Raw genomic sequence first — 27599 nt, forward strand, 5'->3', positions numbered from 1 at the left:
TCCTCTCTGGGGAGTAAGGGACAAATAGTGCTACCCACAGAGTGAACAAGACAGGGTCATTTAGGAAACAGGAGAATTTTACAGAGAAAGGGATAGATAAAACTACATGAGCCTGGCGAGGGTGCAGAGCAGAGAGCAGAGAAAGAAAAGTGTCTGAAGACTGCTCTCTGGGACGAGATAAGTTGTTAAAGAAAGGGACAGGAGAGATAGCAGTGCTATTTCAAGAGTGAGCCACAGAAGGGAATCCACAGGCTGTCTAAGCGAGGAAGGGTCTGCAGACAGTGAGTGAAGGCCAGGAACAGGGCCCAGGCCGGGGCAGGTGCGACCACCGAGGGGATGAACTTCACAGTGGGTTTCAAGCCGCTGCTAGGGGATGCACACAGCATGGATAACCTGGAGAAGCAGCTCATCTGCCCCATCTGCCTGGAGATGTTCTCCAAACCGGTGGTGATCCTGCCCTGTCAACACAACCTGTGCCGCAAGTGTGCCAACGACGTCTTCCAGGTGGGCATGAGGGATGGGGCAGGGCCAGGTAAAGCAAGGCAGCCCTGTGGGGGACTGATCAGGTCAGAGCTGAGACCCCAGAAGGTGATGGATAGAGTGCTCTTTGAGGTGGGTGGTGGCTGTTGTGGCTGGAGAGCAGAAGTACTGGGGTCCAAGCAAATCCCAGAGCAAGCATGAGTCAGCAGCTGCCCGTAGGCTGGTAGGTCTAGCCTGTACGTGGCCAGCAGCTGGAGTGCTGGGATCTACGAGGAAAGGAGACCCCGTGGAAACTGGGAGGGAGGGGATCCTACACTGGGCTTTACAAGAGCCTGTGCCAGACTCTGCAGTCCAGTTGGGAGTTTCAGACTTTGAGTGCATTGTGGAAAATCTGGCGAAAAGATTAATGAGATAATGAAATGTTAAAAAATAAGTAAAATAAAACATAACCCTGTGAGAAAGCACCACAGTGGCAATAGAACTATTTGTATTTAAGGAAAATTCAGTGCATCCGTTGTGGGGACAGAGATATGGTAGGCAGGAGACTGGGACTTCTCCCCAACACGAGTTCATACGTGTCACCCTCTAGATCATTCAGGAAAGAGGCCTTCTGGTTACAAGCTATTGAGATCACTTAACAAGCAGAGAGAAGGCAGAGAAGAAATTTACTTTTTAGAAGTCTAGCCAGTTTTGGTTTATTTGTGGTCATGGGGCCAAGCATAGCTCATTAAAATTCACAGATACCATTTTAGCCACTGGTTTAGAAGTAAAAGCAGCATGTACCAGAGTGGATTATAAGTGGGCTTTTTTTTCTTGTCCTGTGCCACTGGGGAGGTTCTAGTAGGCTATGAAATGGAGCAGAGATCAGGGAGAGTAAGGGGCAAAGGCACAAACACACACACGCACACACACCGTGCATGCATACACATGTATGTGTGCGCATGCACACACACACACACACACACACACACGACCTAGCTGATGAGTAAAAACCCTACATAGACCAGAGCTGGCTGGCTTAACATGTGTGTCAGTGACATGGAATGTCCCAAACAAATATTCTTCATCTGTGTCAGAAATTATGAGGAAATGTGTTAAACACAAGTGATTTTTAACTTAATCAAGGAATACTTCCCTTTTAAGTTCCTTGGGGCAGCTTGTTTGGGGAAGGAATGGGCTGGCTAGGTCAGGACATCTCACATTGTGCCCTGTGACCTGACCCTTGTGTGTCTGCTGCGTGGCATCTTCACTGAAGACCAGCGCTCTGCGGTCCCTCCTGCCATCTTCCCACTGAGGCCCATTCCCTCTTCTATTCTTTTATTTTTTATTTTATTTAATTTGATTAAAAAATTTTTTTTGAGATGGAGTCTCACTCTGTTGCCAGGCTGGAGTGCAGTGGCACAGTCCTGGCTCACTGCATCCTCAAGCAATTCTCCTGCCTCAGCTTCCCGCGTAGCTTGGACTACAGGCACGTGCCACTATGCCCAGCTAATTTTTTGTGTTTTTTAAAGTAGAGACGGGTTTCACCATGTTGGCCAGGATGGTCTTGATCTCTTATGCTTGTGATCCAAACACCTCAGCCTCCCAAAGAGCTGGTATTACAGGTGTGAGCCATCGTGCCCAGCTTTTTTTTTTTTTTTTTTTTTTTTTTTTGTTAGACGGAGTCTCACTGTCGTCCAGGCTGGAGTGCAGTGGCGTGATCTTGGCTCACTGCAACCTCTGCCTCCTGGGTTCTGGCGATTCTTCTGCCTCAGCCTCCTGAGTAGCTGGGACTACAGGCACCTGCTACCACACCTGGCTAATTTTTTTTTGTATTTTTAGTAGAGACGGGGTTTCACCATCTTGGCCAGGCTGGTCTCAAACTCCTGACCCTCATGATCTGCCCGCCTCGGCCTCCCAAAGTGCTGGGATTACAGGCGTGAGGCACTGCTCTCGGCCTCCCTCTCCTATTCTTTATTGTCCAAATCTGCCATTATTCAGCTCCAGAGTATCTCGGAGCCAGTGTATTTTCCCCCTCAGGGGGCCTAGACCAAACGCTATGCCTCCTCATCCTGGGCGTGAAGTCCTCCGTGAGAGGCAATGCCTTGCCCACCGTCTTGGATTTTCCTTGGTCTAAGTAACTCTGAACATCCTTCAGGCTGAGATGCCTAGGAGGGAATGGCGGAAAGATTTTGCCATCCTTTCTCATGAACTTAGAGTGAAACATCCTGTCACTGGAACTTGAAATGTGTGAAAGCAAAGAGAAGTTTTGAAAGTGAAGGTGATGTGTCCTGTGGAAAAGTGGTCAGAATGTCCAAGTGCATTCCTGGATTCCTCTGTCATCTGGCAGAGGGCCCCATATATTGAGGCTAGAATGTGTTTAAGTGACCTGCTTGTTCAAGTCAACCCTCTCTAGCCAAGCACACTGTTTTGGTTCCAGGAAGCTCTAGAATGCTGATCTGGGCTCAGAGAGACCTGGGAATGGCTTGGGGCAAACCCTGTGCAGAATCTTTGGAGATAACATGATACCCAGGCTTTGGGGTGGCTCTGTGGATCTGGAGTGATGTGTATCTTTTGAGGTGCAAAGCATCCCTGGGCCCTCCAAGGAGGAAGAGTGAACAGCTCATCCCTTGCTGCTTATTTGGGAGGGCCTGGTGGGAGGCTGACCCAGTTCTTCAGCTGCGCTTAGTCTGTGTATCTCAATATATCTCAGTAGATCTCCCTCTGAAAGATGAGCATATTTAGTTTTTTCGCACATTGCCTCCACATTTTGACAACTGTAGGCATAATCAGATTGTCTGTTTTCTAAGTATGGGGCAAGAATAGGACTTTTGGAAAGAATAGGACTTTTCCTCTATCTTCAAACCACTTAGGAAGAATACCCTTAGTGCGTTGCCTAGAAAGTTAACAGTTATCAAAGTGATACCAATATATCATTTAGAATCTGTAATATGTAAACATACTGTTTTCAAAGCAGTATAGGAGTTCATATTGTGAAAAGTAAATCTGCCATTCACCTCAGACCCTCACTTGTCTTCACCAGATTGAAGTAACTGTTACTAACGTTCTTGGGAATACTTCCAGAAAATGTCACAAATCAGTGCATGTTTGCATGTTTGTATGGTCTCAAACTAGACCCATCGGCCCCCACCTGCCATTCTTCACTTTCTCTGGGTGATTATTTTGTATCCACCATTCAGATCTGTGTCTTCTTTTTTAAATAGCTGTGTAGTTTTCATTGCTATGACTAGACCACAGTCCATTCAAATAATCTGTCCTCTAAAACGTTTAGATGGCTTCCTGTGTTTTGCTGTCGTAAAAACTGCTGTGATGGACAGCAAACAAGAGTTTTGGGGAATTGCAATAAAATGGTGATTTAATAAGACCAAGTTAACTAGACAGCCAGGAAGCAAAATTTGAAAACATTTATGTAAAAATACTGGCTACGTGAGGTGGCTCACACCTGTAATCCCAGCACTTTGGGAGGCTGAGACAGGAGGAGCACTTGAGCCCAAGAGTTTGAGACCAGCCTGGGCAACCGTTAGTTGAACAGTATTAACGGATTGGTAGAAAATCATCCATAATTGGCCGGGCGCGGTGGCTCAAGCCTGTAATCCCAGCACTTTGGGAGGCCGAGGCGGGTGGATCACGAGGTCGAGAGATCGAGACCATCCTGGTCAACATGGTGAAACCCCGTCTCTACTAAAAATACAAAAAATTAGTTGGGCATGGTGGCGCGTGCCTGTAATCCCAGCTACTCAGGAGGCTGAGGCAGGAGAATTGCCTGAACCCAGGAGGCGGAGGTTGCGGTGAGCCGAGATCGCGCCATTGCACTCCAGCCTGGGTAACAAGAGCGGAACTCCATCTCAAAAAAAAAAAAAAAAAAAAGAGAAAGAAAATCATCCATAATCTTACCTCCCCAACACAGTTCTTTTTATTTTTGCATATTACTGTACTTTGCTTTTTGTTTTTGAGGTGGTATCACACTATGTTACCCAGGCTGCTCTTGAACTCCTGGGCTCAAGTTATCTTCCTGCCTCAGCCTCTGGAGTGCCCCCAGCCAAGCCCAGCAATTTTTTCATATTACATTCAAGCCCATGTCTGCAAACACTTTTACATAGTGGCCATCTTAATTTAATTCTTTTTAGAGCTGTAACAACTCTTTCTCTCTGAATTGAAACAGAATGAAACAGCACCAAGACACCACATTAACCCCCTCTAATTTCTTCCTCCTCCTTTCTCCACACTTGCACCCACTCAGCTACCAAGAACTTCCACTAAAGGAAAGCTGTTGGTGTGGGAATTTGACACAAACATCTTCCCATGTGTTTCTGTATTTGTAAATTCTATTCACTCCTAAATGGCTTTAAAGCAAGCCTTCAGTTTATTTTTGTACCTGCCTCCACTTCACTGTTTTTGAGCCTGCAACCTGTTGTAATTTAACAGACGACCAAAGGGCCTTGTAAGAAGGTTGTTCTGAAACAGCTTTTCTGGAGGATGTCTGTCTACAGAGGGACTTGCAGAGGGGGAATTGTCAGGAAAGGAGCTTCCTTCTCCAGCAAGGGGCAGTCTGAGAGCGATGACTTTTGTTTCACGCCACCCAAATTCCATTTTATCCTTTAGTTGCTAGGACCAGGTGTCATCAGGTACAGGCCTGCCAGAGAAGATCCTGCCCAGCCTGCCTCCTCGACCACTTCCGCCCACTCTGAAGCCACCAGGACTTCTTCAGTACAAATTTGGGCAGGTCTCCCTGATAAGAAATTGGTTCACTAAAATTATGTGAATTGCGTTAAATTTGTAGTAGGGTTAGGGCTCTTACTTGCGTAGGGAAGAATCTTGATTTAGTGAGAACCAAAGCCTAGGCTGAGACTTCGCACTCCTGGATTCTCCTCTCACGGGTTTCTTTGTGAATTTGCCACACAATGTAAATCAGGCTATTTCACCACTTCAAGCCTGTTTACATAACTGTGAGTGAAAGGGTGTTTTATTTATTTATTTATTTATTTATTTTTGAGACAGGGTCTCATTCTGTTGCCCAGGCTAAGTGCAGTGACTAGAACATGGCTCACTGCAGCCTCAACTTCCCAGGCTCTAGCTGTCCTTCCCGCCTCAGCCTCCTGAGTAGCTGGACCACAGGCGTGCATCACTACCCCTGGCTAATTTTTTAGTAGAGATGGGGTCTCTCTGTGTTTCCCAGCTTGTTCTCTTTTCTTTTTTCTTTCTTTCTTTCTTTTTTTTTTTTTTTTTTTTTTTTTTTTTTTTGTTATTTTCGTGCCTACGTTGTTCTCCAACTCCTGGACTCAAGGGGTCCTCCCACCTCAGCCTCCCAAAGTGCTGGGATTACAGGCATGAGGCACTGTGCCTGGTGGAAAAGGGTGTTTTAAATTGATTTTTTTTTTTTTTTTTTTGACAGAGTCTCACTCTGTCGGCCAGGCTGGAGTGCAGTGGTGCCATCTTGGCTCACTGCAATCTCCACCTCGTGGGTTCGGGCAATTCTTCTGCCTCAGCCTTCCAAGTAGCTGGGACTTACAGGCACACGCCACCACACCTGGCTAATTTTTGTATTTTTGGTAGAGACGGGGTTTTACCATATTGGCCAGGCTGGTCTCAAACTCCTGACCTCGTGATCTGCCCACCTCAGCCTCTCAAAGTGCGGGGATTCCAAGTGTGAGCCACTGTGCCTGGCCGATTTTTTTTTTCCAGAGACAGGGTCTCACTCTGTCACCCAGGCTGGAGTGCAGTGGCACACTTAACCCACTGTAACCTTGAACTCCTAGGCTCAAACAGCCCTCCTGCCTCAGCCTCCCGAGTAGCTAGGACTACAGGCATGCACCACCACACCTAGCTAATTAAAAAAATTTATTTTTGTAGAGACAAAGTCTTTTTTTTTGGGACGGAGTTTCGCTCGTTACCCAGGCTGGAGTGCAATGGCGCGATCTCGGCTCACCGCAACCTCCGCCTCCTGGGTTCAAGCAATTCTCCTGCCTCAGCCTCCTGAGTAGCTGGGATTACAGGCACGCACCACCATGCCCAGCTAATTTTTTGTATTTTTAGTAGAGACGGGGTTTCACCATGTTGACCAGGATGGTCTCGATCTCTCGACCTCATGATCCACCCGCCTCGGCCTCCCAAAGTGCTGGGATTACAGGCTTGAGCCACCGCGCCCGGCTAGAGACAAAGTCTTACTGTGTTGCTCAGGCTGGTCTCAAACTCCTGGCATCAAGTGATTCTCTCACTTCAGCCTCTGAAAGCTCTGGGGTTATGGGTGTGAGCCACTGCACCTGGCCTTGAACTGACCTTTAACATCTCTTGTAATGTTAATGATTTGGTTTCACAAAGTCAAATAATATTTGTATGGATTTCCATTTTTTAAGGTCTTTCCATTCTGTGACCCCTGTCCTAGTTTGGCCCACTCTTCCGCTTATCACTCCTCCTTTCAAGCAATAGGGCTCGGTTTACCAGCCCCTTGGGCCAGGCTCTTCCCTCGGTTCTGCCGCCCATAGCTAGCCCTCCACTTACAGTCCTTCTTATACCTGCAGCTGCCGCTCAGCTTTTACCAAAATCTGGATTCTTCTCAGGCTCTTTAGCTTTTCTCCTAATGTCTGATCTTCTGCCCACCAATTCCCAAGGTTTTTCCAGGGTTCTGAGTGTCTGGCTTACAGAACTTGCATGCTCCATCATTCATCATTGACCAGGCCTTCAGGTTGGGGGAAGTAGCCTCCGACAAGCCTCGTTGCATCCAGGGCCTGTGTCCCAAATTAGCACCTCTCTGGATAGCCAGGGAAGAGGGAAAACATTCTTTTTTTTTTTTTGAAAGAGAAAAAGAATAATAAGAAAAAGAATAAAGAAGAGGAAGAAAGAGAAAGAGGAAGAGGGAGAGAGAATGGGGGTATTGCTTTGTTGCTCGGGCTAGAATGCAGTCTAAATATGGGTATGCCTATAATTGTCCTTAATAATGGAAACATGAAAGAAAATGAGGGAAGAGAGTAACAAACAAGGGGCCAACCAACATTTCGTTTAAACTTCTAAGTTGATATGATGTGGTACTGATAAGAGTGTACATTTTGTGTAAAGTGGAGAGCTCTATAAATGTTAATTACGTCCACTTGTTCCAGATCTGAGTTCAAGGCCTAGACATCGTTGTTAATTTTCTGTCTCATTGATCTGTCTAATATTAATGTTGAAGTCTCCCACTATTATTGTGTGGGAGTCTAAGTCTCTTTATAAGTCTTGTATGTCTGGGTATTCCTGTATTGGGTGCGTATATATTTAGGACCTTTAACTCTTCTTGTTGCAGATTCTTTTATCATTATATAATATCCTTCTTTGCTTCTTTTGATCTTTGTTGCTTTAAATACTATTTTATCAGAGGCAAAAATTGTAACTTCTGCTTTTTATTTATTTGTTTTTGCTCTCTGGTTGGTTGGTAAGTCTCTCTCCATCCCTTGTTTTGAGTCTTTGTGTATCCTTGAATATGAGATGGGTCTGGATGCAACATACCAATGGGTTTTAGTTTTTTGTCCAAATTGCCTGTCTGTCTTTGAATTGGGGAATTTAGTCAATTTAAATTTAGAATTAATAATGATATATTACTTTTTGGTATTTTTTAGAAAGGCTGATACTGTTTGTTCCTTTCTATGTGTAGTGGTTCTTTCAGAAGCTCTTGTAAAGCAGGCCTGGTGGTGATGAATTCTCTGAGTGCTTGCTTGTTCACAAAAAACTTTATTTTTCCTTCACTTATGAAGCTTAGTTTGGCTGGATGTGAAATTCTTGGTTGAAAGTTCTTTTCTTTAAGGATGTTGAATATTGGTCCCCACTCTCTTCTGGCTTGTAGGGTTTCTGCTGAGAGATCTGCTGTAAGTCTGATAGGCTTCCCTTTGTGGGTAACCTGACCTTTCTCTCTGGCTGCCCTTAGTATTTTCTCCTTCATTTCAACCCTGGTGAATCTGACGATTATGTGCCTTGGAGTTGCTCTTCTTGAGGAATATCTTTGTGGTGTTCTCTGTATTACCTGGAGTTGAATATTATCCTGCCTTACTAAGTTGGGAAAATTTTCCTGAATAATATCCTGAAGCATATTTTCCAGCTTGGATTCATTCTCTTCGTCACATTCAGGTACACCTATCAAGCGTAGATTAGGTCTTTTCACATAGTCCCATATTTCTTGGAGACCTTGCTCGTTCCTTTTTATCCTTTTTTCTCTAATCTTGTCTTCTAGTTTTATTTCATTGAGTTGGTCTTCGACCTCTGATATCCTTTCTTCTGCTTGATCAATTCGGCTGTTAAAACTTGTGCATACTTCACGTAGTTCTCGTATTGTGTTTTTCAGCTCCATCAATTCACTTATTTTCCTCTCTAAATTTTGTATTCTTGTTGACATTTCGTCAAACCTTTTTTCAAAGTTCTTAGTTTCTTTAGATTGTGTTAGAACAAGTTCTTTTAATTCACAGAAGTTTCTTATTATCCACGTTTTGAAGCCTGCTTCTGTAATTGGAACACACTCGTTCTCCATCAAGCCTTGTTTCGTTGCTGATGAGGAACTGGGATCCCCTGCTGAGGAAGAGGTGTTTTGATCTTGGGTATTCTCAGTCTTTTTTGACTGTTTTCTTCCCTTCGTTGTAGATTTATCCATCTGTGGTCTTTATAATTACCGTCTTTGTAATTGGGTTTCTGAGTGGACATCCAACTTATTGATTCTCAGCGCCGAAATCTGAGCAACCCACTGCGCCGACTAAGTCAGTGGCATTAAGATTGATGGTGCTTTTCTGACTCTGCACCAAGAACCGACGCTCCGAGGCGCCGGCAAAACCGCCTCGCCGGTCACAAGAGTCGCGCTGGCGACCCGTGGGGCTCCTCCGCTGGGAATCTCCTGGTGCGTGAGCAACAAGAATTCATGTGAAGGTGTGGCGTCCTCTCGTTCTTTGCGTTTTCACTGGGAGATACAATCCCGAGCTGCTAGTGATCAGCCATCTTGGATCTCTCTCCCCGGGAAAACATTCTTGAGATAAGTATGGATTTGATAGAGTAGCTGCATTTGCAGAGCCTCTTTTTTTCTTTCTTTTTGTTTTCTTTTCTTTTTTTTTTTTTTTTTTGAGATAGAGTTTTGTTCCTGTTGCCCAAGCTGGAGTGCAATCTTGGCTCACTGCAATCTCCAGTTCCCGGGTTCAAGCAATTCTCCTGCCTCAGCCTCCCTAGTAGCTGGGATTACAGGCATGCATCACTACACCTGGCTAATTTTTGTATTTTTAGTAGAGACAGGGTTTTGCCATGTTGGTCAGGCTGGTCTTGAATTTCTGACCTCAGGTAATCTGCCTGCCTAGCCTCCCAATGTGCTGGAATTACAGGCAGGAGCCACTGTGCCCAGCCTACAGAGCATCTTTCTAGATGAAACATTTCTATAAGATGCTATGGAACATTACAAAGGAAATAGAAGGCACCATCAAACTAAAAGTGAGAGAGCTCATGGCACATATTCCACACAACAGTCTGAACATAAACTGGAATTAAATTCCATTTATTTGTTCCATTCCATCTTATTCTTCACAGTGAAGAAAGAACAGTCATTTCATACCCTGTGGTTCTGTGTGGTAATTTCTTTTTAAGGTCTAGATTAGGATTGTTAACAGTCCTCTGTGTTTGTGCGGTGCTTTATAATTTATAGAATACTTTCACAAACATGATTCCATTTGAGATATATAGAATGGACGTTATCACTGTTTTACAGAGGAGAACATGGGAAAGAGGTCACAGTCACACAAACAAAGGGTCAGACTAAGGACATAAATCTAGGTGTTCTGTTACGTTTCCTAGAGTGATAGAATTTACACGTCACATCATTGGCACATGAAATTTTACTTTATGGGGCTGCCTTCCTTGTGTAAATGTAAGATTTAAGGAAAGAACAAGACATTTATGTATATAATAGAACCAATCAATTATCTCTTAGTCTTGAAATAGAAAGATAAACAGAAGCAGGAGATAGGATTTTTCTAACTGGGTATTACTCAGCTGAAAGATCTTCAGCCTAATGCAGAGACCGTCAGCTATGAAGATGTATTAAGGAAGTTGTCATCTATCCGTTAGAGTATAATTTTTTTATTTCTGATTAGAAAATTGAGAGACTTGGCGGGGCGCGGTGGCTCAAGCCTGTAATCCCAGCACTTTGGGAGGCCGAGGAGGGTGAATCACAAGGTCAAGAGATCGAGACCATCCTGGTCAACATGGTGAAACCCTGTCTCTACTAAAAATACATAAAAAATTAGCTGGGCATGGTGGCGCATGCCTGTAATCCCAGCTACTCAGGAGGCTGAGGCAGGAGAATTGCCTGAACCCAGGAGGCAGAGGTTGCGGTGAGCCGAGATCGCGCCATTGCACTCCAGCCTGGGTAACAAGAGCGAAACTCCGTCTCAAAAAAAAAAAAAAAAAAGAAAAAAAAAAAGAAAATTGAGAGACTTATAATCAGGACAGAGAGTAATTTATTTTTTTCTGCCATGTACCAATTTGTCAGTGTGTGAAGCCTATGGATCCTTTCTAATAACTATTTTTAAATGCATACAGTGTAATACATATAATTATAAAGGAAACTGATGGCATTAGAATATAGCATGTATTCTCAATGGGAGCGATATTGCTCTCGGGAAAAAAATGATTCTTGGAAGGGGACAAACAAATTTTACTATTTTTTTTTTTTGAGTTGGAGTTTTGCTCTTGTTGCCCAGGCTGAAGTACAATAGTGCGATCTTGGCTCACCGCAACCTCCGCCTCCCAGGATCAAGTGATTCTCCTGCCTCAGCCTCCCAAGTAACTGGGATTACAGGCATGCACCACCACACCTGGCTAATTTTGTATTTTTAGTAGAGATGGATTTTCTCCATGTTGGTCAGGCTGGTCTTGAACTCCCGACCTCAGGTGATCTGCTTGCCTCAGCCTCCCAAAGTGCTGGGATTACAGGTGTGAACCACCATAGCCGACCAGATTTTACTCTTTTTTTTTTTGGAGACAGAGTTTTGCTCTTGTTACCCAGGCTGGAGTGCAATGGTGCAATCTCAGCTCACCGCAACCTCCGCCTCCCGGGTTCAAGCAATTCTACCTCAGCCTCCCGAGTAGCTGGGGCTACAAGCATGTGCCTCTATGCCCAGCTAATTTTTGTATTTTTAGTAGAGACGGGGTTTCACTTTGTTGACCGGGATGGTCTCGATCTCCTGACCTCGTGATCCACCCACCTCAGCCTCCCAAAGTGCTGGGACTATACGCAAGAGCCACAGCACCCAGCCTCAAATTTTACTCTTTTTATGTGTAAAGGGTCGATAAGCACATGGTACATAAACAGATACACAGTATATCTATGATATTAACATTTAATGGAGGGAATGGGAGCTATGGGGGGAAAATGTCTAAAAAGGATCCTGAGCAGTGGCACACAGTCTCAGCTACTCAGGAGGCTGAAGCAGGAGGATCCCTTGAGCCTAGGAGTTTAAGCCCAGAGCAACATAGCGATACCCTCTTTCTCTCTCTCTCTTTTTTTTTTTTTTTTTTTTTTTTTTTTTTTTGAGGCAGAGTCTTGCTCAGTAACCCAGGCTGGAGTGTAGTGGCGAGTTCTTGGCTCACTACAACCTCCGCCTCCCAGGTTCAAGTGATTCTCGTGCCTCAGTCTCCCAAGTAGCTGGGATTACAGGTGCACGCCACCATTTCCAGCTAATTTTTCTATTTTTAGCAGAGATAGGTTTCACCATGTTGGCTACGCTGGTCTCAGACTCCTGACCTCAAGTGATTCAGCTGCCTCAGGCTTCCAAAGTGCTGGGATTACAGGCATAAGCCACTGCGCCCAACCTTTTTAATTAAAAAGGTTCCTGGCCAGGCCTGGTGGCTCACGTCTGTAATCCCAGCACTTTGGGAGACCGAGGCAGGCAGATCACCTGAGTCGGGAGTTCAAGATCAGCCTGACCAACATGGAGAAACCCCATCTCTACCAAAAATACAAAATTAGCCGGTGTGGTGGTACATGCCTGTAATCCCAGTTACTTGGGAGGCTGAGGCAGGAGAATCACTTGAACCCAGGCGGCAGAGGTTGCAGTGAGCCGAGATCACGTCATTGCACTGAGCAACAAGAGCAAAACTCTGTCTCAAAAAAAAAAAAAAAAAAAAAAAAAAAAATTCTCCCAGAGGGGAGAATAATGAAGAAAAGCTTTGGAAACACTGGAATGTAATCACCAAAATAATTAAACCACATTTGATGGAGTAATACAAGTGCTTCTTAACTAACACATTAAAAAATGAGGTCTAGCCCGGCACAGTGGCTCACGCCTATAATCCCAGCACTTTGGGAGGCCAAGGCAGGCAGATCACAAGGTCAGGAGATCAAGACCATCCTGGCCGACATGATGAAACCCCGTCACTACTAAAAATACAAAAGTTAGCTAGGCATGGTAGCACAAGCTTGTAGTCCTATCTACTTGGGAGGCTGAGGTAGGAGGATCACTTGTACCCAGCAGGAGAAGGTTGCAGTGAGCCGAGATTGTGCCACCGCACTCCAACCTGGCGACAAAGCAAGACTCTGTCTCAGAAAAAAAAAAAAAATGAGGTGTAGTAGTGAGTCTGAGAACTGCTGTAATTTAGAATTAGTGATAAGTATACATTTTTTTTTAAATGTTAGCAACAACTGTAATGTGATATGAAAACAGCTGTGATTTCCGTTGGTGACAAAGTCACAGGGGCTGCTAAAACTACTGTGGCTTTATGCTACTTCCCCTATGTTGTGCTTTGGTAAATGCTTCTGTTAAAAAGCAGGGATGTTACCTAAAAGGGGCAACAATTTGACCCACATATCCAGTATAGAAGACTTTCTCAAAGCAGCCACTCAACATTTGCAAAAGGTTTGGAACGCAAGTCAGGCAAATTTTGGTAGAACAAGTCAGGAAGTGGTTAGCAAATTTCATTCTTAATTCACCTTCCTGATGTTTGCCATAGCTGTGTACCACCTGTACTATCATAGTTTTTATTTTAAAGCACTCATTTTTAGGCCGGGTACAGTGGCTCACACCTGTAATCCCAGCATTTGGGAGGCTAAGGCAGGTGGATGGCTTCAGCTCAGGAGTTTGAGACCATCCTGGCCAACATGGTGAAACCCATCTCCACTAAAAATACAAAAAATTAGCCAGGCATGGTGGCATGTGCCTGTAGTCCCAGCTACTGGGGAGGCTGAGGCTGGAGAATCACTTGAATCTGGGAAGCAGAGGTTGCAGTGAGCCAAGATCGCGCCACTGCACTCCAGCCTGGGCAACACAGGGAGACCCTGTTTCAAAAAATAATAATAATAATAAATAAATAAATAAAAATATTGTTCTGATCGTGGTTTTGAAAAAGAAAAATAAATATATAAAAATAAGATTAAAACACATGAAAATCCTATTTTCCTTCCTCCTCCTCCTCCCTCCTCTTCCCCACTTTCCTCCACTCCCTCCCTTCCCCTCCGAAAAAAAAACACACACATATTAAAATCTTGAACATCCATCCCATACCACCACCAGTCTTCATGCTTGTCATCAGTATTTTTTTTTTGAGATGGAGTCTCTCTGTGCCACCAGGCTGTAGTGTAGCCTGATCTCGGCTCACTGCAATCTCTGCCTCCCAGGTTCAAGCAATTCTCCTACCTCAGCCTCCTGAGTAGCTGGGACTACAGGCGGGCACCACCACACCCAGCTATCCATCTCTGGAACTTTGTCACCACCTCAAACTGAAACCCCACACCCCTAAAACAATAACTCCTTATTCCCCCTCCTTCTAGCAACTGGCAACCACCATCCATCCTATGCCAGGTACCTAATTTAAGAGGAATTATACAATATTCGTCCTTTTGCGTCTGGCTTATTTTGCTTAGCATAATGTCTTCAAGGTTTATTCATGTTGCAGGCTGCAGTCCTGGTTACTTTTAGCTGATAATTTCTGTTGCAATCTGTCTGACTTTTATCAGCATCATCCATTCTACTGTGTCAGGTGTGGATTTTTTTCTGTGTTGATATTTACTTGATATTTGTAATATTGTTGATATTTCCTTTTTTTTTTTTTTTTTTTTTTTTTTTTTTTTTTTTTTTTAATGCAGAATCTCGCACTGCCACCTCGGCTGGAGTGCAGTAGCGTGATCTTGGCTCACTGCAACTTCCACCTCTTGGGTTCAAGTGATTCTCATGCCTCAGCCTCCCGAGTAGCTGAGATTATAGGTGCCCGCCATCATGCCCAGCTAATTTTTTGTATTTTTAGTAGAAACGAGGTTTTCTCATTTTGGCCAGGCTGGTCTCGAACTCCTGACCTCATGATTCGCCCGCCTCAGTCTCCCAAAGTGTTGGGATTACAGGTATGAGCCACCACACCCAGCCTGATATTTACTTGATTTCTTTCCTTAATTCTGCCAGCTCTCTTTTCTACTCCAGCTTTGATCACTTATATCTCTTTGTTTCTCTTACTCCTTTAAAAATGTTAGATCAAAATAGCATTGATTCTTGGAGTACTTCTTCTTCCAAATGGCATTTTTCTGTCCCTTGCTTGTCAAGCCCCCTTTTCCCTTTTCTTTTTGTATTATCTTGGTTTGCATCTTTTGTTGGATTCTGTCTGCTTATCACTCCTCTTTTATCAGGGTAGTTTTATCTGGGGCTGAAGGTGAATTCTTGACTCAACCCACTGTGTTTATCTTGGCCTTCTTTCACTATTCTTTTCAGCACAAGCTGCCTGGTTGGATGTTGTTGTTGGTTTGCAGTCTCTGTTTAGTCCTTTGCCTTCTTTGATGAATAGAGGGGTATGACCTGAGTTGAGTCTCTCCATTTGGTTACATTGTCTCAGAGTATTTTTCAGGCAGAATCCGGTGACTTATCTACTGTAGAGGCACACAGGTCCATGGGAGGAGGTCTCCCCTGAGATTTGGGCTATTCTCTCCATTTCACAGACAACCAGGTCATTTTGGTTGAAAGCAGGGCCCTTATAGAGCTCCATGGCTCACAGGGTTTTAATTTGATGAGTCATCTTTTGTTTATCTTCGCTTAAATAGCTTTAGTCCACAGTTGCATAGTTGATTTTCAGGCTGTAGTTTCTTTCCTCTGTGAATGTTTGAGGTTTGTTCCTTCATTACCCTTTTACTGAAAAAGAAAAAAACTGCCTTTGCCTGAGACTCAGATAAGTAAATATTAGCTCTAAGGGTTTTTTGTTGTTGTTGTTTTGTTTTGTTTTTGAGACAGGGTCTCACTCTGTCACCCATGCTGTAGTGCAGTGGCATGATCACAGTTCACTGCAGACTTGACTTTCTGGGCTCAAGTGATCCTCCTACCTCAGCTTCCCAAGTACCTGGGACTAAAGGCATGATCCACCTGACAAATTTTTGCTATTTTTTGTAGAGACAAGGTTTCACTGTATTGCCCAGGCTGGTCTTGAACTCCTGAACTCAGAACTCAAGCCATCCTTCACTTCCCAAAGTGCTAGGATTACAATTGTGAGCCACCATGCACAGCCTGGCCTAAGTTTTGTTCCTTTTTTTTTTTGAGTTGGAATCTCTCTATCACCCAGGCTGGAGTGCAGTGACGAGATCTCAGCTCACTGCAACCTCCACCTCCTGGGTCCAAGTAATTCTCTGCCTCACTCTCCCTAGTAGCTGGGATTACAGATGCCTGCCACCACATCTGGCTAATTTTTGTATTTTTAGTAGAGACTGGGTTTCACCGTCTTGGCGAGGCTGGTCTCAGTATCTTGACCTTGTGATCCACCTGCCTTGGCATCCCAAAGTGCTGGGATTACAGGTGTTTGTTTGTTTTATTGTGATGGAGTCTCCCTCTGTTGCCCAGGCTGGAGTGCAGTGGCACTGTCTCAGCTCACTCTAACCTCCATCTCCTGGTTTCAAGCAGTTCTCCTGCCTCAGCCTCAAGAGTGGCTGGGGCTTCAGGTACGTGCCACCGTGCCCAGCTAATTTTTTAATTTTTAGTAGAGATGAGTTATCGCTATGTTGCCCAGGCTGGTCTGAAACTCCTGAGCTCAAGTGATATGCCCACCTCAGCCTCCCAAAGTGTTGCGATTACAGGCGTGAGCCACCACACCCAGCCCTTTATACCATATGTCTTGTTAAAACTCAGGGCCTGGCCAGGTGCGGTGGCTCAAGCCTGTAATCCCAGCACTTTGGGAGGCTGAGGCAGGAGAATCGCTTGGGTGGCGGGCACCTGTAATCCCAGCTACTCGGGAGGCTAAGGCAGGAGAATCGCTTGAACCCGGGAGGTGGAGGTTGCAGTGAGCTGAGATTGTGCCACCACACTCCAGCCTGGGTGACAGTGCGAGACTACATCTCAAAAAACAAACAAAAACTCAGGGCCCTTACTATTAAAGAAGAAAAGATGGTAAACATCAGGGAACAATAAGTAGTCTCTGCATCTCCCCACACGTAGATTCTCTTCTCTGTAGGCCAGCCTTCTCTGTTCATAGTTTCTGACCCCTCACATTTTCCAGGGTGGCTGTGATGTCAATTTTGGCCCAATTCCACAGGTCTATTCAGTTTCTAAGCAGGCAGCACACATGTAGCCAGCTAAGCCCCTGAGTCTCAAGTCCAAATTCTTAGGAGACAACATTTGATTGGTTCTGCATGAGTCAGATGATCACCTCCTTAACTCTGAACCAATCATCTGTGGCAGGGATCTCCCTTCCAGGATAGGATGGAACAAGTTCTCTAAGAAAGAGATGTAAGTGGGAGGAAGTGACAGGTATCTGTTAAGTTCTCCTTCTGAGCTTACCCCATTATAACACCCATCCTGCTGGATGTAGTTGTCAGGTGCTTGTCCTTAGGGCAGGAATGCATTTTCTTTGTGTCTTTAAGTCAGAGCCTAGCAACTACCGGGCATACTCACTATTTGATATAAAATGAGTAATCTAGTTTTATCCTGTTTCACAGAGGTTGAATACCTGCGTTAAGTTATATAGTTAAGAGGTTGGGCATGGTAGCTCATGCCTATAATCCCAGCAGTTTGCGAGGCTGAGGCAGGAGGTTCACTTGAGGTCAGGGGTTTGAAACCAGCCTGGGCAACATAAGGACATTTCATCTGTACTAAAAATTAAAAAATTAGCTGGGCATGGTGGCACATACCTGTAGTCCCAGCTACTCAGAAGGCTGAGATGGGAGGATTCCTTGAGCCTAGGAGGTCGAGGCTATGGTGAGCAGTGAACTGTGATCCCACCACTGCACTCCAGCCTGGGCATCAGAGACAGACTCTGTCTCAAAAAAAAAAATCAGAGACAGCACAAGAACCCACAACTCCTGACTCCCAGTTCCTGGAGCAATTTCTAGAATTACCCAGCTAGTTACGGTTTGTGAACCCCATTGTTCACGCTTGTCTCTGCTTGTACCCCTGTCCAGGACTGCAGAGAGTCTTCCCCAGATGTGGCCCAAGAGGGCCCCAGACTGGAAGACACTGGCTGCACCACTCAGAGTCCATTTTCTGCCTCGACCTTATTGCCAAGGCCAATGTCTCCTCACGGCTTCAAGCTGGGCCCCTTTGGAGAGACCCCATCCTGACTAGGCAGTTGGCCAGAGCTGGGCTCTGGATGTAGGGGCACTCTAGGAAGGGGGCTGAGTAATGAGGCAAAGGTGGGAAGCAGGGTCTCCAGGGCCGTCCACCCCGCGCTGCTCTCAGGTGAATGAGCCACAGAGAAGAACTGACGTCTACCCCTCGACCATTTTCCTACTCCCGAGCCCCCAAGCCCTTTCGCCCTGTCTCCTCTGAGTTCCCTCATGCCTCCGCATGCCTGTTCTCTCACGCCATCTGTCCCCACAGGCCTCGAATCCTCTGTGGCAGTCCCGGGGCTCCGCTACCGTGTCTTCAGGAGGCCGTTTCCGCTGCCCATCCTGCAGGCATGAGGTTGTCCTGGATAGACACGGAGTCTATGGCCTGCAGCGAAACCTGCTAGTGGAGAACATTATCGACATTTACAAGCAGGAGTCATCCAGGTGAGCCGCCAGGGCCTCTTGCCTCTCTAAATGGCAGGGCTTGGGACACAGCGAAGGAACCCATCAGGGTGAGAAGGGAGAGACTGAAACAGTCAACCTGCCTGTTCTGTTTAGACGAGAGGACTGGATCTGGACAGCGGGGAGGGACTTGCCTCAGGCCTCCCAGAGAGGGCAGTCTCTGATTCCCTGCCCAGTCCATCACCCCTACCCTCTCCTCCCGGGAGAGGCTGGCAGTCCCCAGCAGATCCTCACCAGCCCTTCTGGTCCTGTGCGACTTCCCTGCGCCCTGGAATACAGACTAGTCTTGGATCCAGGCCTCCTCTGTCTCTTAGCTCCTTCTATTCCCCAAGTTCAGAGCTCTGTGGAAGTACTCAGCAGTTCAGCCACAGCTCTAGTCTGAGGGGCAGAGGAGGTGGTGGTGGTTGGTAGAAGCTGAAGAGAAGGTGCTCCTGGGGCCCTTCATGCTTGAGGTCCACCTCCCCCCACCCATTCCTCTCTAGGCCGCTACACTCCAAGGCTGAGCAGCACCTCATGTGTGAGGAACATGAAGAGGAGAAGATCAATATCTACTGCCTGAGCTGTGAGGTGCCCACCTGCTCTCTCTGCAAGGTCTTTGGTGCCCACAAGGACTGTGAGGTGGCCCCACTGCCCACCATTTACAAGCGCCAGAAGGTATCAAACAGGAGGGAGCAGATGTGTGGGAGGTGGAGGCTTAAGACAGGGTCTTGGTGTCAGCCTCTTACTCCACTTGGTTTTATTTATTTATTTATTTATTTAGAGACAGGAGCTCCCTCTTGCCCAGGCTGGAGGGCAGTGGCACAAACATGACTTACTGCAGCCTTGATCTCCTGGACTCAAGCGATCCTTCCATCTTAGCTTCCCAAAACACTAATATTACAGGTGTGAGCCATTGCACTCAGCCCCATCTATCTATCTATCTATCTATCTATCTATCTGTCTATCTATTTATTTTGAGATGGAGTCTCTGTCACCCAGGCTGGAGTAAACTGGAGTGCAGTGGTGCAATCTTGGCTCACTGTAACCTCTGCCTCCCAGGTTCAAGCAATTCTTATGCCTCAGCCTTCCCAGTACCTAGGATTACAGGTATGTGCCACCATGCCCAGCTTTTTAAAGTTTTAAATTTTTTTTTAGTAGAGACAGGGTTTTGCCATGTTGGCCAGGCCGGTCTCGAACTTCTGGCCTCATGTGATCCGCCCACCTTGGCCTCCCAAAGTGCTGGAATTACAGGCCTGAGCTACCACGCCCAGCCCCATTTATTTATTTATTTATTTAGAGACAGAGTCTTGCCGTGTCCCCTAGACTGGAATGCAGTGGGGTGATGTCGGCTCACTGCAACCTCCGCCTTCCGGGTTCAGGGGATTCTCCTGCCTCAGCCTCCTGATTAGCTGAGATTACAGGTATCTGCAGCCATGCCCAGCTAATTTTTTGAATTTTTTAGTAGAGGCGGGGTTTCACCATGTTGGTCAGAACAGTCTCGAACTCCTGACCTCAGGTGATCCACCCACCTCGGCCTCCCAAAGTGCTGGGATTACAGGTGTGAGCCACCGCGCCCAGCCCATTTATTTATTTTTTAAAGAGACTGGGGAGGGAGGTCTCACTCTGTCACCCAGGCTGGAATGCACTGCTATGATTGTGATTCACTGCAGCAGCCTTGAACTCCTGGGCTCAAATGATCCCTACCACCTCAGTTTCCCAAGTAGCTGGGACTACAGGCATGTGCCACCATGCCCAGCTAATTTTTTTATAGAGACAGGATATCAGGCAGGGCACAGTGGCTCACACTTGTAATCCTTTGGGAGGATACTACTAATAATAACACTTAGTAGTAGTAGTACTAATAATATTTTAGAAGGATGAGGCAGGGGGATTGTTTGAGCCCGGCAGTTCAAGACCAGCCTGGGCAACATAGTGAGACCCTTGTCTCTGCAAAACATTAGCTGAGCATGCTGGCATGCCTGTAGTTCTCAGCTACTCAGGAGGCTGAAGTGGGAGGATCACTTGAGCCGGGAGGTTGAGGCTACAGTGAGCCATGATTGTGCCACTGCACTCTAGCCTGGGTGATAGAGTGAGACCCTGTTTCAAAAACAAAAATAATATATTAAAAGAGACAAGATCTCACTGTGTTGCCCAGGCTTGTTTTGAATTCCTGGGCCCAAGCTATCCTCCTGCCTCTGTTAGAGGAAAGAGGCCTTGATCTAGACCCCAAGACAGGATTCTTGGATCTTAACAAAAGAAAGAACTGGGGGCTAGTCCATAGAGTAAGGTGAACGCAAGTTTATTAGGGAAGTAAAGCAAGAAGAGAATGAGCACTCCACAGACAGAGCTGCCCCTAGGGCTGCTGGTTGCCTTCTTTGTTTGTTTGTTTTTGTTTTTTTTTAAGACAGAGTTTTGCTCTTGTGGCCCAGAGTGCAATGTCACGATCTTGGCTCACTGCAACCTTTGCCTCCTGGGCTCAAGCGATTCTCCTGTCTCCTCTCAAGTAGCTGGGATTACAGGCACCCGCCACCATGCCCAGCTAAATTTTGTGTTTTTAGTAGAGATGGGGTTTCACCATGTTGGCCAGGCTGGTCTTGAACTCCTGAATTCAGGTGATCCACTCACCTCAGCCTCCCAAAGTGCTGGGATTACAGGCATGAGCTACCGCACCCAGCCTGGTTGCCCATTTTATGGTTATTTCTTGCTTATATGCTAAATAAGAGGTGGATTATTTATGCCTCCCCTTTTTAGACCATAGAGGGTAACTTCCTGACATTGCCATGCCATTCATAAACTGTCATGGCATTAATGGGAATGTAGCAGTGAGGACAACCAGAGATCACTCTCATTGGCGTCTTGGTTTTGGTGGGTTTTAACCGGCTTCTTTACTGCAATCTGTTTTATCAGCAAGGTCTGTATGACCTGTATCTCATCCTATGACTTAGAATGCCTTAACCCCCTGGGAATGCAGCCCAGTAGGTCTCAGCCCCTTTTCAAGATGGAGTTGCTCTGTTTCAAACACTTCTGACACCCCAGCCTCTCAAAGTATTACCCTAGTTAGTTTTTTTTGTTTTGTTTTGTTTTGTTTTTTGAGACGGAGTTTTGCACTTGTTACCCAGGCTGGAACGCAATGGCGCGATCTCGGCTCACTGCAACCTCCGCCTCCTGGGCTCAGGCAATTCTCCTGCCTCAGCCTCCTGAGTAGCTGGGATTACAGGCATGTGCCACCATGCCCAGCTAATTTTTTTTTGTATTTTTAGTAGAGACGGGGTTTCACCATGTTGACCAGGATGGTCTCGATCTCTTGACCTCGTGATCCACCCGCCTCGGCCTCCCAAAATGCTGGGATTACAGGCTTGAGCCACCACGCCCGGCCAGTACCCTAGTTAGTTTTAAAGTAAAGCAGATTAAGCCGGGAGCAGTGGCTCACACCTGTAATCCTAGCACTTTGGGAAGCCAAGGTGGGCAGATCACCCAAGGTCAGGAGTTCTAGACCAGCCTGGCCAACATGGTGAAACCCCGTCTCTACTAAAAATACAAAATTAGCCGGGTGTGGTGACAGGCACCTGTAATCCCAGCTACTCAGGAGGCTGAGGCAGGAGAATCACCCGAACCTGGAAGGCGGAGGTTGCAGTGAGCCAAGATCATGCCATTGTACTCCAGCCTGAGCAGAAAGACTGAAACTCCATCTCTAAAATAAAATAAAATAAAATAAAATAAAGTCAAGCAGATTGGGGTGAAAGCCCCAGCTCTGTGTTTGACTCAGTATGTGACCTAGATATGTTACTTGACCTTTGCGGCCCTCACTTTCCTCATGTGTAAAATGAGGATGAAAATGCCTACTTCTGGAAGTAGCTGCAAGGATAAAATTAGATAATCGATGAAAACAGACTTCAGTGTGGTGGGTGAGACTCTTGCAGGGTCCTATCACTATCACACAAACTAGATTCTGCATAAAACAGAATTTTCAAATTAAATTGCTAGCACATAGAAGCAAAGGCAGTCAGTGGGGGTGGGAACGGGCAAGGAGAAAAGACTGAGTGGCAAGCACAGAAAAGGCAGCATTTCCAAGAGGACCAGTGCTGGCAGTGTCACTGAGCTAGAGAAACCAGACTATTCCTCCGAACCCATGAAAGGAGGGGACCTGCCTCTAAGATTCCCAAGACCCTAGGTGAAACGGATCCCAGGAGCAAAAGCAGTAAATTGTGCCACCTGGCTTTCGACAGAGGCAAATGCAAATTCTGCCTGGAAGAAAATATGCTCGATTTAGGCCCTTAGGTTTTCCTTCGATTAATATCAACAAAATATTAGCTCACCATTGAAGGTGCACAGAAAAATGTACTCCATGAGTAAAATCAGCAGAAACAAAAATTACAGATTTAGGACCTCCCCCTTCCCTGCTAGGGAACCGAGATATTGGAATTATGAAATAATTGGAAATCATTATGAATCAAATGCTTTTTAGAAAAAGATGAAAAAATTTTAAAAACCAAACAATAATAGAATATCAAAAACAACCGTGTAGCCATGTGGTGGCTCACACTGGTGATCCTGACACTTTGGGAGGCTGAGGTGGGAGCATCACTTGAGCCCAGGAGTTTGAGACCAGCCTGGACGACATATTGAAACCTGTCTACAAGAAAATATAAAAAATTATCTGGACATAGTGGCATGTGCCTGTAGTCCCAGCTACCTGGGAGACTGCAATGGGAGGATCACTTGAGCCTGAGAGTTTGAGGCTACAGTAAGCTGAGATCAAGCCACTGCGCTCCAGCCTGGGTGACAGAGTGAGACCCTGTTTCAAAAAAAAAATATATATATAAAAAAAAAAAAAAAAAAAAAAAAAAAAAACATTCAACAGATGGCTGGGCATGGTGCCTGGAACCTGTAAACCCAGTGACTAGGGAGGCTGAGGCAAGAGGATAAGGCCAGGAGTTCAAGACCAGCCTGGGCAATATAGTGAGACCACCATCTCTAAAAAAAGTTTTTTTGTTTTAATTAGTTGGGAGTGGTGTCATGTGCCTGCAGTCTCACCTACTCAGGAGGCCAAGGTGGGAGGATCTCCTGAGGGCAGAAGTTTGAGGATGCAGTGAACAACGATCATACCACTGCACTCCAGCCTGAGTGACAGAGTGAGACTGTCTCTTAAAAAAAAAAAAAAACAAAATCAGGCCAGGCGCAGTGGCTCATGCCTGTAATCCCAGCACTTTGGGAAGCCGAGGGGGGCAGATCACCTGAGGTCGGGAGTTCAAGAACAGCCTGACCAACATGGAGAGACCCCATCTCTACTAAAATTACAAAATTAGCCAGGCATGGTGGCACATGCCTGTAATCACAGCTACTTGGGAGGCTAAGGCAGGAGAATTGCTTGAACCCAGGAGATGGAGGTTGCAGTGAACCGAGATCACGCCATTGCACTCCAGCCTGGACAACAAGAGCAAAACTCCATCTAAAAACAAACAAACAAACAGATGAATTAAATGACAGCTTTGTCTGAAAACAGAACTAGTGAACAGCATGAGAAGACTGAAAAAAAAAACAAAACAAAACAGAATGTGTATCTCTGGGAGAGAAGGTTGAGCGTGAGAATCAGATTCCCAGAATGAGAGAATAAAGAGAATGCAGAAGAGGCAATATTATGCAAATGGATAATCATCAAGAATTTCTCAGAATTGATGCAAGAAATTAATCTACAGATAAAGCATCTAGCCCTGTGCCTGGCATCTGGTGGATGGAGACTGTCTGTTCCTTCCCACTCAGTGGTGGAGGGCTTCTTCTCTCCACCTCCTTCCAGAATCCCTAGAATCTGCTTCTGTACCTCTTGATAGTTCAAGTCTTCTAGATCACTGCGGATGCCCTCATGGGGGGTGGGGTGAAGGGGACAGCCCTCTTCTAGGCCACCCTGGCTGAGGTGAGGGGTGTAGCTCTAGGCCAGGTCCCAGCTCTAAGTGCTGACCTGTTTGTGTGTCAGAGTGAGCTCAGCGATGGCATCGCAATGCTGGTGGCAGGCAATGACCGTGTGCAAGCAGTGATCACGCAGATGGAGGAAGTGTGCCAGACCATCGAGGTGAGCCTGGGCTGGAGGGAGAGGGGAACAGCAACTGGCTGGCCTGGAGACCCCGGGCTTCCTTCCAAGAGAACTGCTGTTGCCAAACTGGTCTGAAAGTTTCTGGGGTCCTGGGAGTGGTGGGATGGGCTTTAGCCAGGCTGCTGGGTGTGCATTCCAGCTTTGCCTAGAAACTTTAATCCAGTTATTTAACTTCTCTGTGCTTTGGTTTTGTCTACCCTCATAAAACAGTGATGATGATAATGGTACACTAGCTACCTCATGGGTTCTTTTTGAGAATTAAATGGAATAATACAAGTAAAAACCAGGGCTAGGGATATAGACAGCACTCAGTGAAGCTACTTTAAAACATTGCGTTTTTATTATGGAAGAGATCTGGGTTGGATTCTGGCTCAGCCACTAACAGTGGCACTGCGGACCGGTCACTTTCTGTCTTGGTTCTCTGTGAGCTCCATCAAGTGGGGAACAGGCCTAGTACCCTGGGATTTCCCAGCCACCGGGTTTCAGCCACACCTTCCCTTGTCCTTGCTCCCCATCTTTTAGGACAATAGCCGGAGGCAGAAGCAGTTGTTAAACCAGAGGTTTGAGAGCCTGTGTGCAGTGTTGGAGGAACGCAAGGGCGAGCTGCTGCAGGCACTGGCCCGGGAGCAAGAGGAGAAGCTGCTGCGTGTTCGTGGCCTCATCCGTCAGTACGGAGATCACCTGGAGGCCTCCTCTAAGCTGGTGGAGTCTGCCATACAGTCCATGGAAGAGCCACAGATGGCGCTCTACCTCCAGGTGGGCTCTAGGGGAGGGTGGCAGTGCTGCAGAGTGGCTGGAGTCAGGGCCTTGGCACCTGGACATCCAGGTTCAAGTCTTGTCTCTTGGACCTGCTTGCCCCTACCACCTTGGGCAATTCACCCCCTCTGAGTTCGTTTTCTCCTTAACGAAATGGGATGTGCCTTCCCACCTACCCTGCAGGACTGTGGTGAGAAAGAAAGGGACTTTGCCCAGGTTGGCCCAGTGCTTACTCTCACCCTCCTTTTCTCCCCTGCAGCAGGCCAAGGAGCTGATCAATAAGTGAGTAGGCACAGCGGGAAGGGAAAGGAGGGGGCTGCGCTGCTCCACTGGCAGGGGGAGGGGCTTGAGGGTGCTGGGGCATTGCCAGTTGAGCCCAGTGTGGTCGCCGCAGGGTCGGGGCTATGTCGAAGGTGGAGCTGGCAGGGCGGCCAGAGCCAGGCTATGAGAGCATGGAGCAATTCACCGTGAGCGTGGAGCACGTGGCGGAAATGCTGCGGACCATCGACTTCCAGCCGGGTGAGGGAGGCGGCCGAGGGCCACCGGGACTGGGGTTCCGACCCTCCATGTGGGGGCAAGGAGGGCAAAATGGCAGGAAAGGCAGGGACTCCACCTCACCAGGCCTTCCTTGGGCCCAGGCGCTTCCGGGGAGGAAGAAGATGAGGAAGTGGCCCTGGACGGAGACGAGGGCACTGCGGGGCCGGAGGAAGAGCGGCCGGATGGGCCTTAAGGTGAGAGTGGCCTGAGGGACTTGAAATGGGGCCTGGCTGGTGCACTCATGTCCCCTCCCCCGTTACTGTCCCCCAGTCCTCGGTGCCACCCCACCCCGGAGCCACAAAGGCACATCCCCCAGGGCGGAAAAGTACACCTTCCTCCACCCCCACCGTACCTCCGGGTTACTGAGAGGGCAGGCAGGGTCAGCTGAGTAGAGGAGAAACCCACGTGGCGGGGGACGGAGTGAGCGGGGCTCGAGCTGCCTCCCACCTTCTCAGCACCCGCTCACTGAGCCTTCTTTCCGGGGCACAGGTCTGCGCCCACCGGACTCTGCTCGAGAGCCCGCGCTAGGGTCAGGGAGGATCTAAGCAGAGACCGCGGAGTAGCCCAGCTCGGCGCCCGCCCCGGGAGGATCTTAATAAAGAACTCGAGCTCCCAGACCCGTATCTCCTTTCGCTGCTCAATCCCTCAGTCTCGGCCTTGGAGGCGACCCGCCACCATCCTGCCCTTCCTGGAACCTGAGACCGTTTGGGAGGGTGGAAGCCAAATGAACCCCTATTGGGCACCTCCGTGATGCCAGGAGCGAACTGGTGAGCCCAGCACCCTTGGAAGAGGGTTGAGGGCAAGGCGGTGGTGCCGGGACCTCTGAGGTCCTGGGAATTTGGGGAGCCCTGGGGTCCACAGGCACCTGGCTGACCTGGCTGAAAGCCGCTCTCCCAGAACCCCCCCAACCCCCACACATCTTGTTCCCCTCCCGCTGGCTATGGGGGTCCCACTTTCCCACCCTGCTGTGACTGCCGCACCCCCACGACAGAAGCCAACAGCTCTTCAGCACTTTTATTAAAAAATAGCCACGCAGAGAATGCCCTGGTGGCTCTGCTCCGCGTCCCAACCCTGAGGTGGGGAAAAGGGGTCAAAGTTTTCGCGGCCCCAAATCAGGCCTATCACTTGCCCACCGAGTCGAATATGATACGGTTCTGCTCGGCGCGCTCCCGCTGGCTCTGCGTCCGCGCCAGCTCCAGCAGGGTCCGCAGCAGGTGAAAGGTGAGGTCAATGGACAGAGGAGGGTTCTCCCGCCGCGGCCGCTCCCCTGTCATTCCGGGTCCCGCGAGGCGCGGGAAGCGCTCCGCCAGCAGCAAGAGGAGGGCTCGGGCCCCGCCGCCCTGGTTCCGCGCCCCAGGGTTCCAGCGCAGACTGGGGTCCTGGACCCCGGCCGCCTCGGGGCTCCTCTGGCTGCTCCCAGCGCGGAGATGCACTAGGAGCAGCAGCACAGCCAGCAGCGCCGCGCGTCCCGCCTGCCTCATGGTGCCGCTGGCCCTGGACACACAGGGGCGGGGCAGAGAGAGATGCGCCTGGGGCAGCCGCAGGGGGCCGCTTCCCACCCCGCACTGGCCCGGCAGGTGTAGGGGGCCGCTCCCCTCCCCGTGCTTGCCCCGCGACTCCCGGTGGCTCCTGTGGCCGCCGGACCAATGCCCGCAGCCTGCCCTCCAGCCCCAGCCGCTGCGCCAGTGCTGTTCCACCCCTTCCATCCAGCCTCCCTCCCGGAGGAGCGCAGTGGCTGAGCTGAGCGGAGTCCTGATGTTGGGGGAGGCTGGGCGGATGCTCTGAGCCACTCAC

At 47.7% G+C, this 27599-nt stretch overlaps 2 protein-coding genes across 2 annotated transcripts; one reads left to right on the plus strand and one right to left on the minus strand.

The window, feature by feature from the left end:
- TRIM54 (tripartite motif containing 54) lies at positions 1 to 26845 on the plus strand. The gene is made up of 9 exons (XM_003941556.3): positions 1 to 504; positions 18255 to 18427; positions 18928 to 19099; positions 24396 to 24491; positions 25035 to 25268; positions 25528 to 25550; positions 25663 to 25787; positions 25907 to 25999; positions 26295 to 26845. The coding sequence occupies exons 1-8, from the start codon at positions 337 to 339 to the stop codon at positions 25996 to 25998; spliced, it is 1083 nt and encodes a 360-aa protein (XP_003941605.1). The 5' UTR covers positions 1 to 336; the 3' UTR covers position 25999; positions 26295 to 26845.
- On the minus strand, positions 26806 to 27286 carry UCN (urocortin). The gene has a single exon (XM_039474608.2). The coding sequence runs from the start codon at positions 27284 to 27286 to the stop codon at positions 26927 to 26929; it is 360 nt and encodes a 119-aa protein (XP_039330542.2). The 3' UTR covers positions 26806 to 26926.
- Positions 27287 to 27599: the final 313 nt, after the last annotated feature.

The sequence above is a fragment of the Saimiri boliviensis genome, chromosome 1, assembly GCF_048565385.1.
Source record: "Saimiri boliviensis isolate mSaiBol1 chromosome 1, mSaiBol1.pri, whole genome shotgun sequence".
In the NCBI taxonomy this organism is placed as follows: domain Eukaryota; kingdom Metazoa; phylum Chordata; class Mammalia; order Primates; family Cebidae; genus Saimiri; species Saimiri boliviensis.

Coding starts and splice junctions, on each gene's coding strand:
- TRIM54 (XM_003941556.3), top strand. CDS start 337: ATGAACTTCACAGTGGGTTTCAAGCCGCTGCTAGGGGATGCACACAGC. Junction 19,100..24,395: donor CCATTTACAAGCGCCAGAAG/GTATCAAACAGG, acceptor TTTGTGTGTCAG/AGTGAGCTCAGCGATGGCAT. Junction 25,551..25,662: donor GCCAAGGAGCTGATCAATAA/GTGAGTAGGCAC, acceptor TGGTCGCCGCAG/GGTCGGGGCTATGTCGAAGG.
- UCN (XM_039474608.2), bottom strand. CDS start 27,286: ATGAGGCAGGCGGGACGCGCGGCGCTGCTGGCTGTGCTGCTGCTCCTA.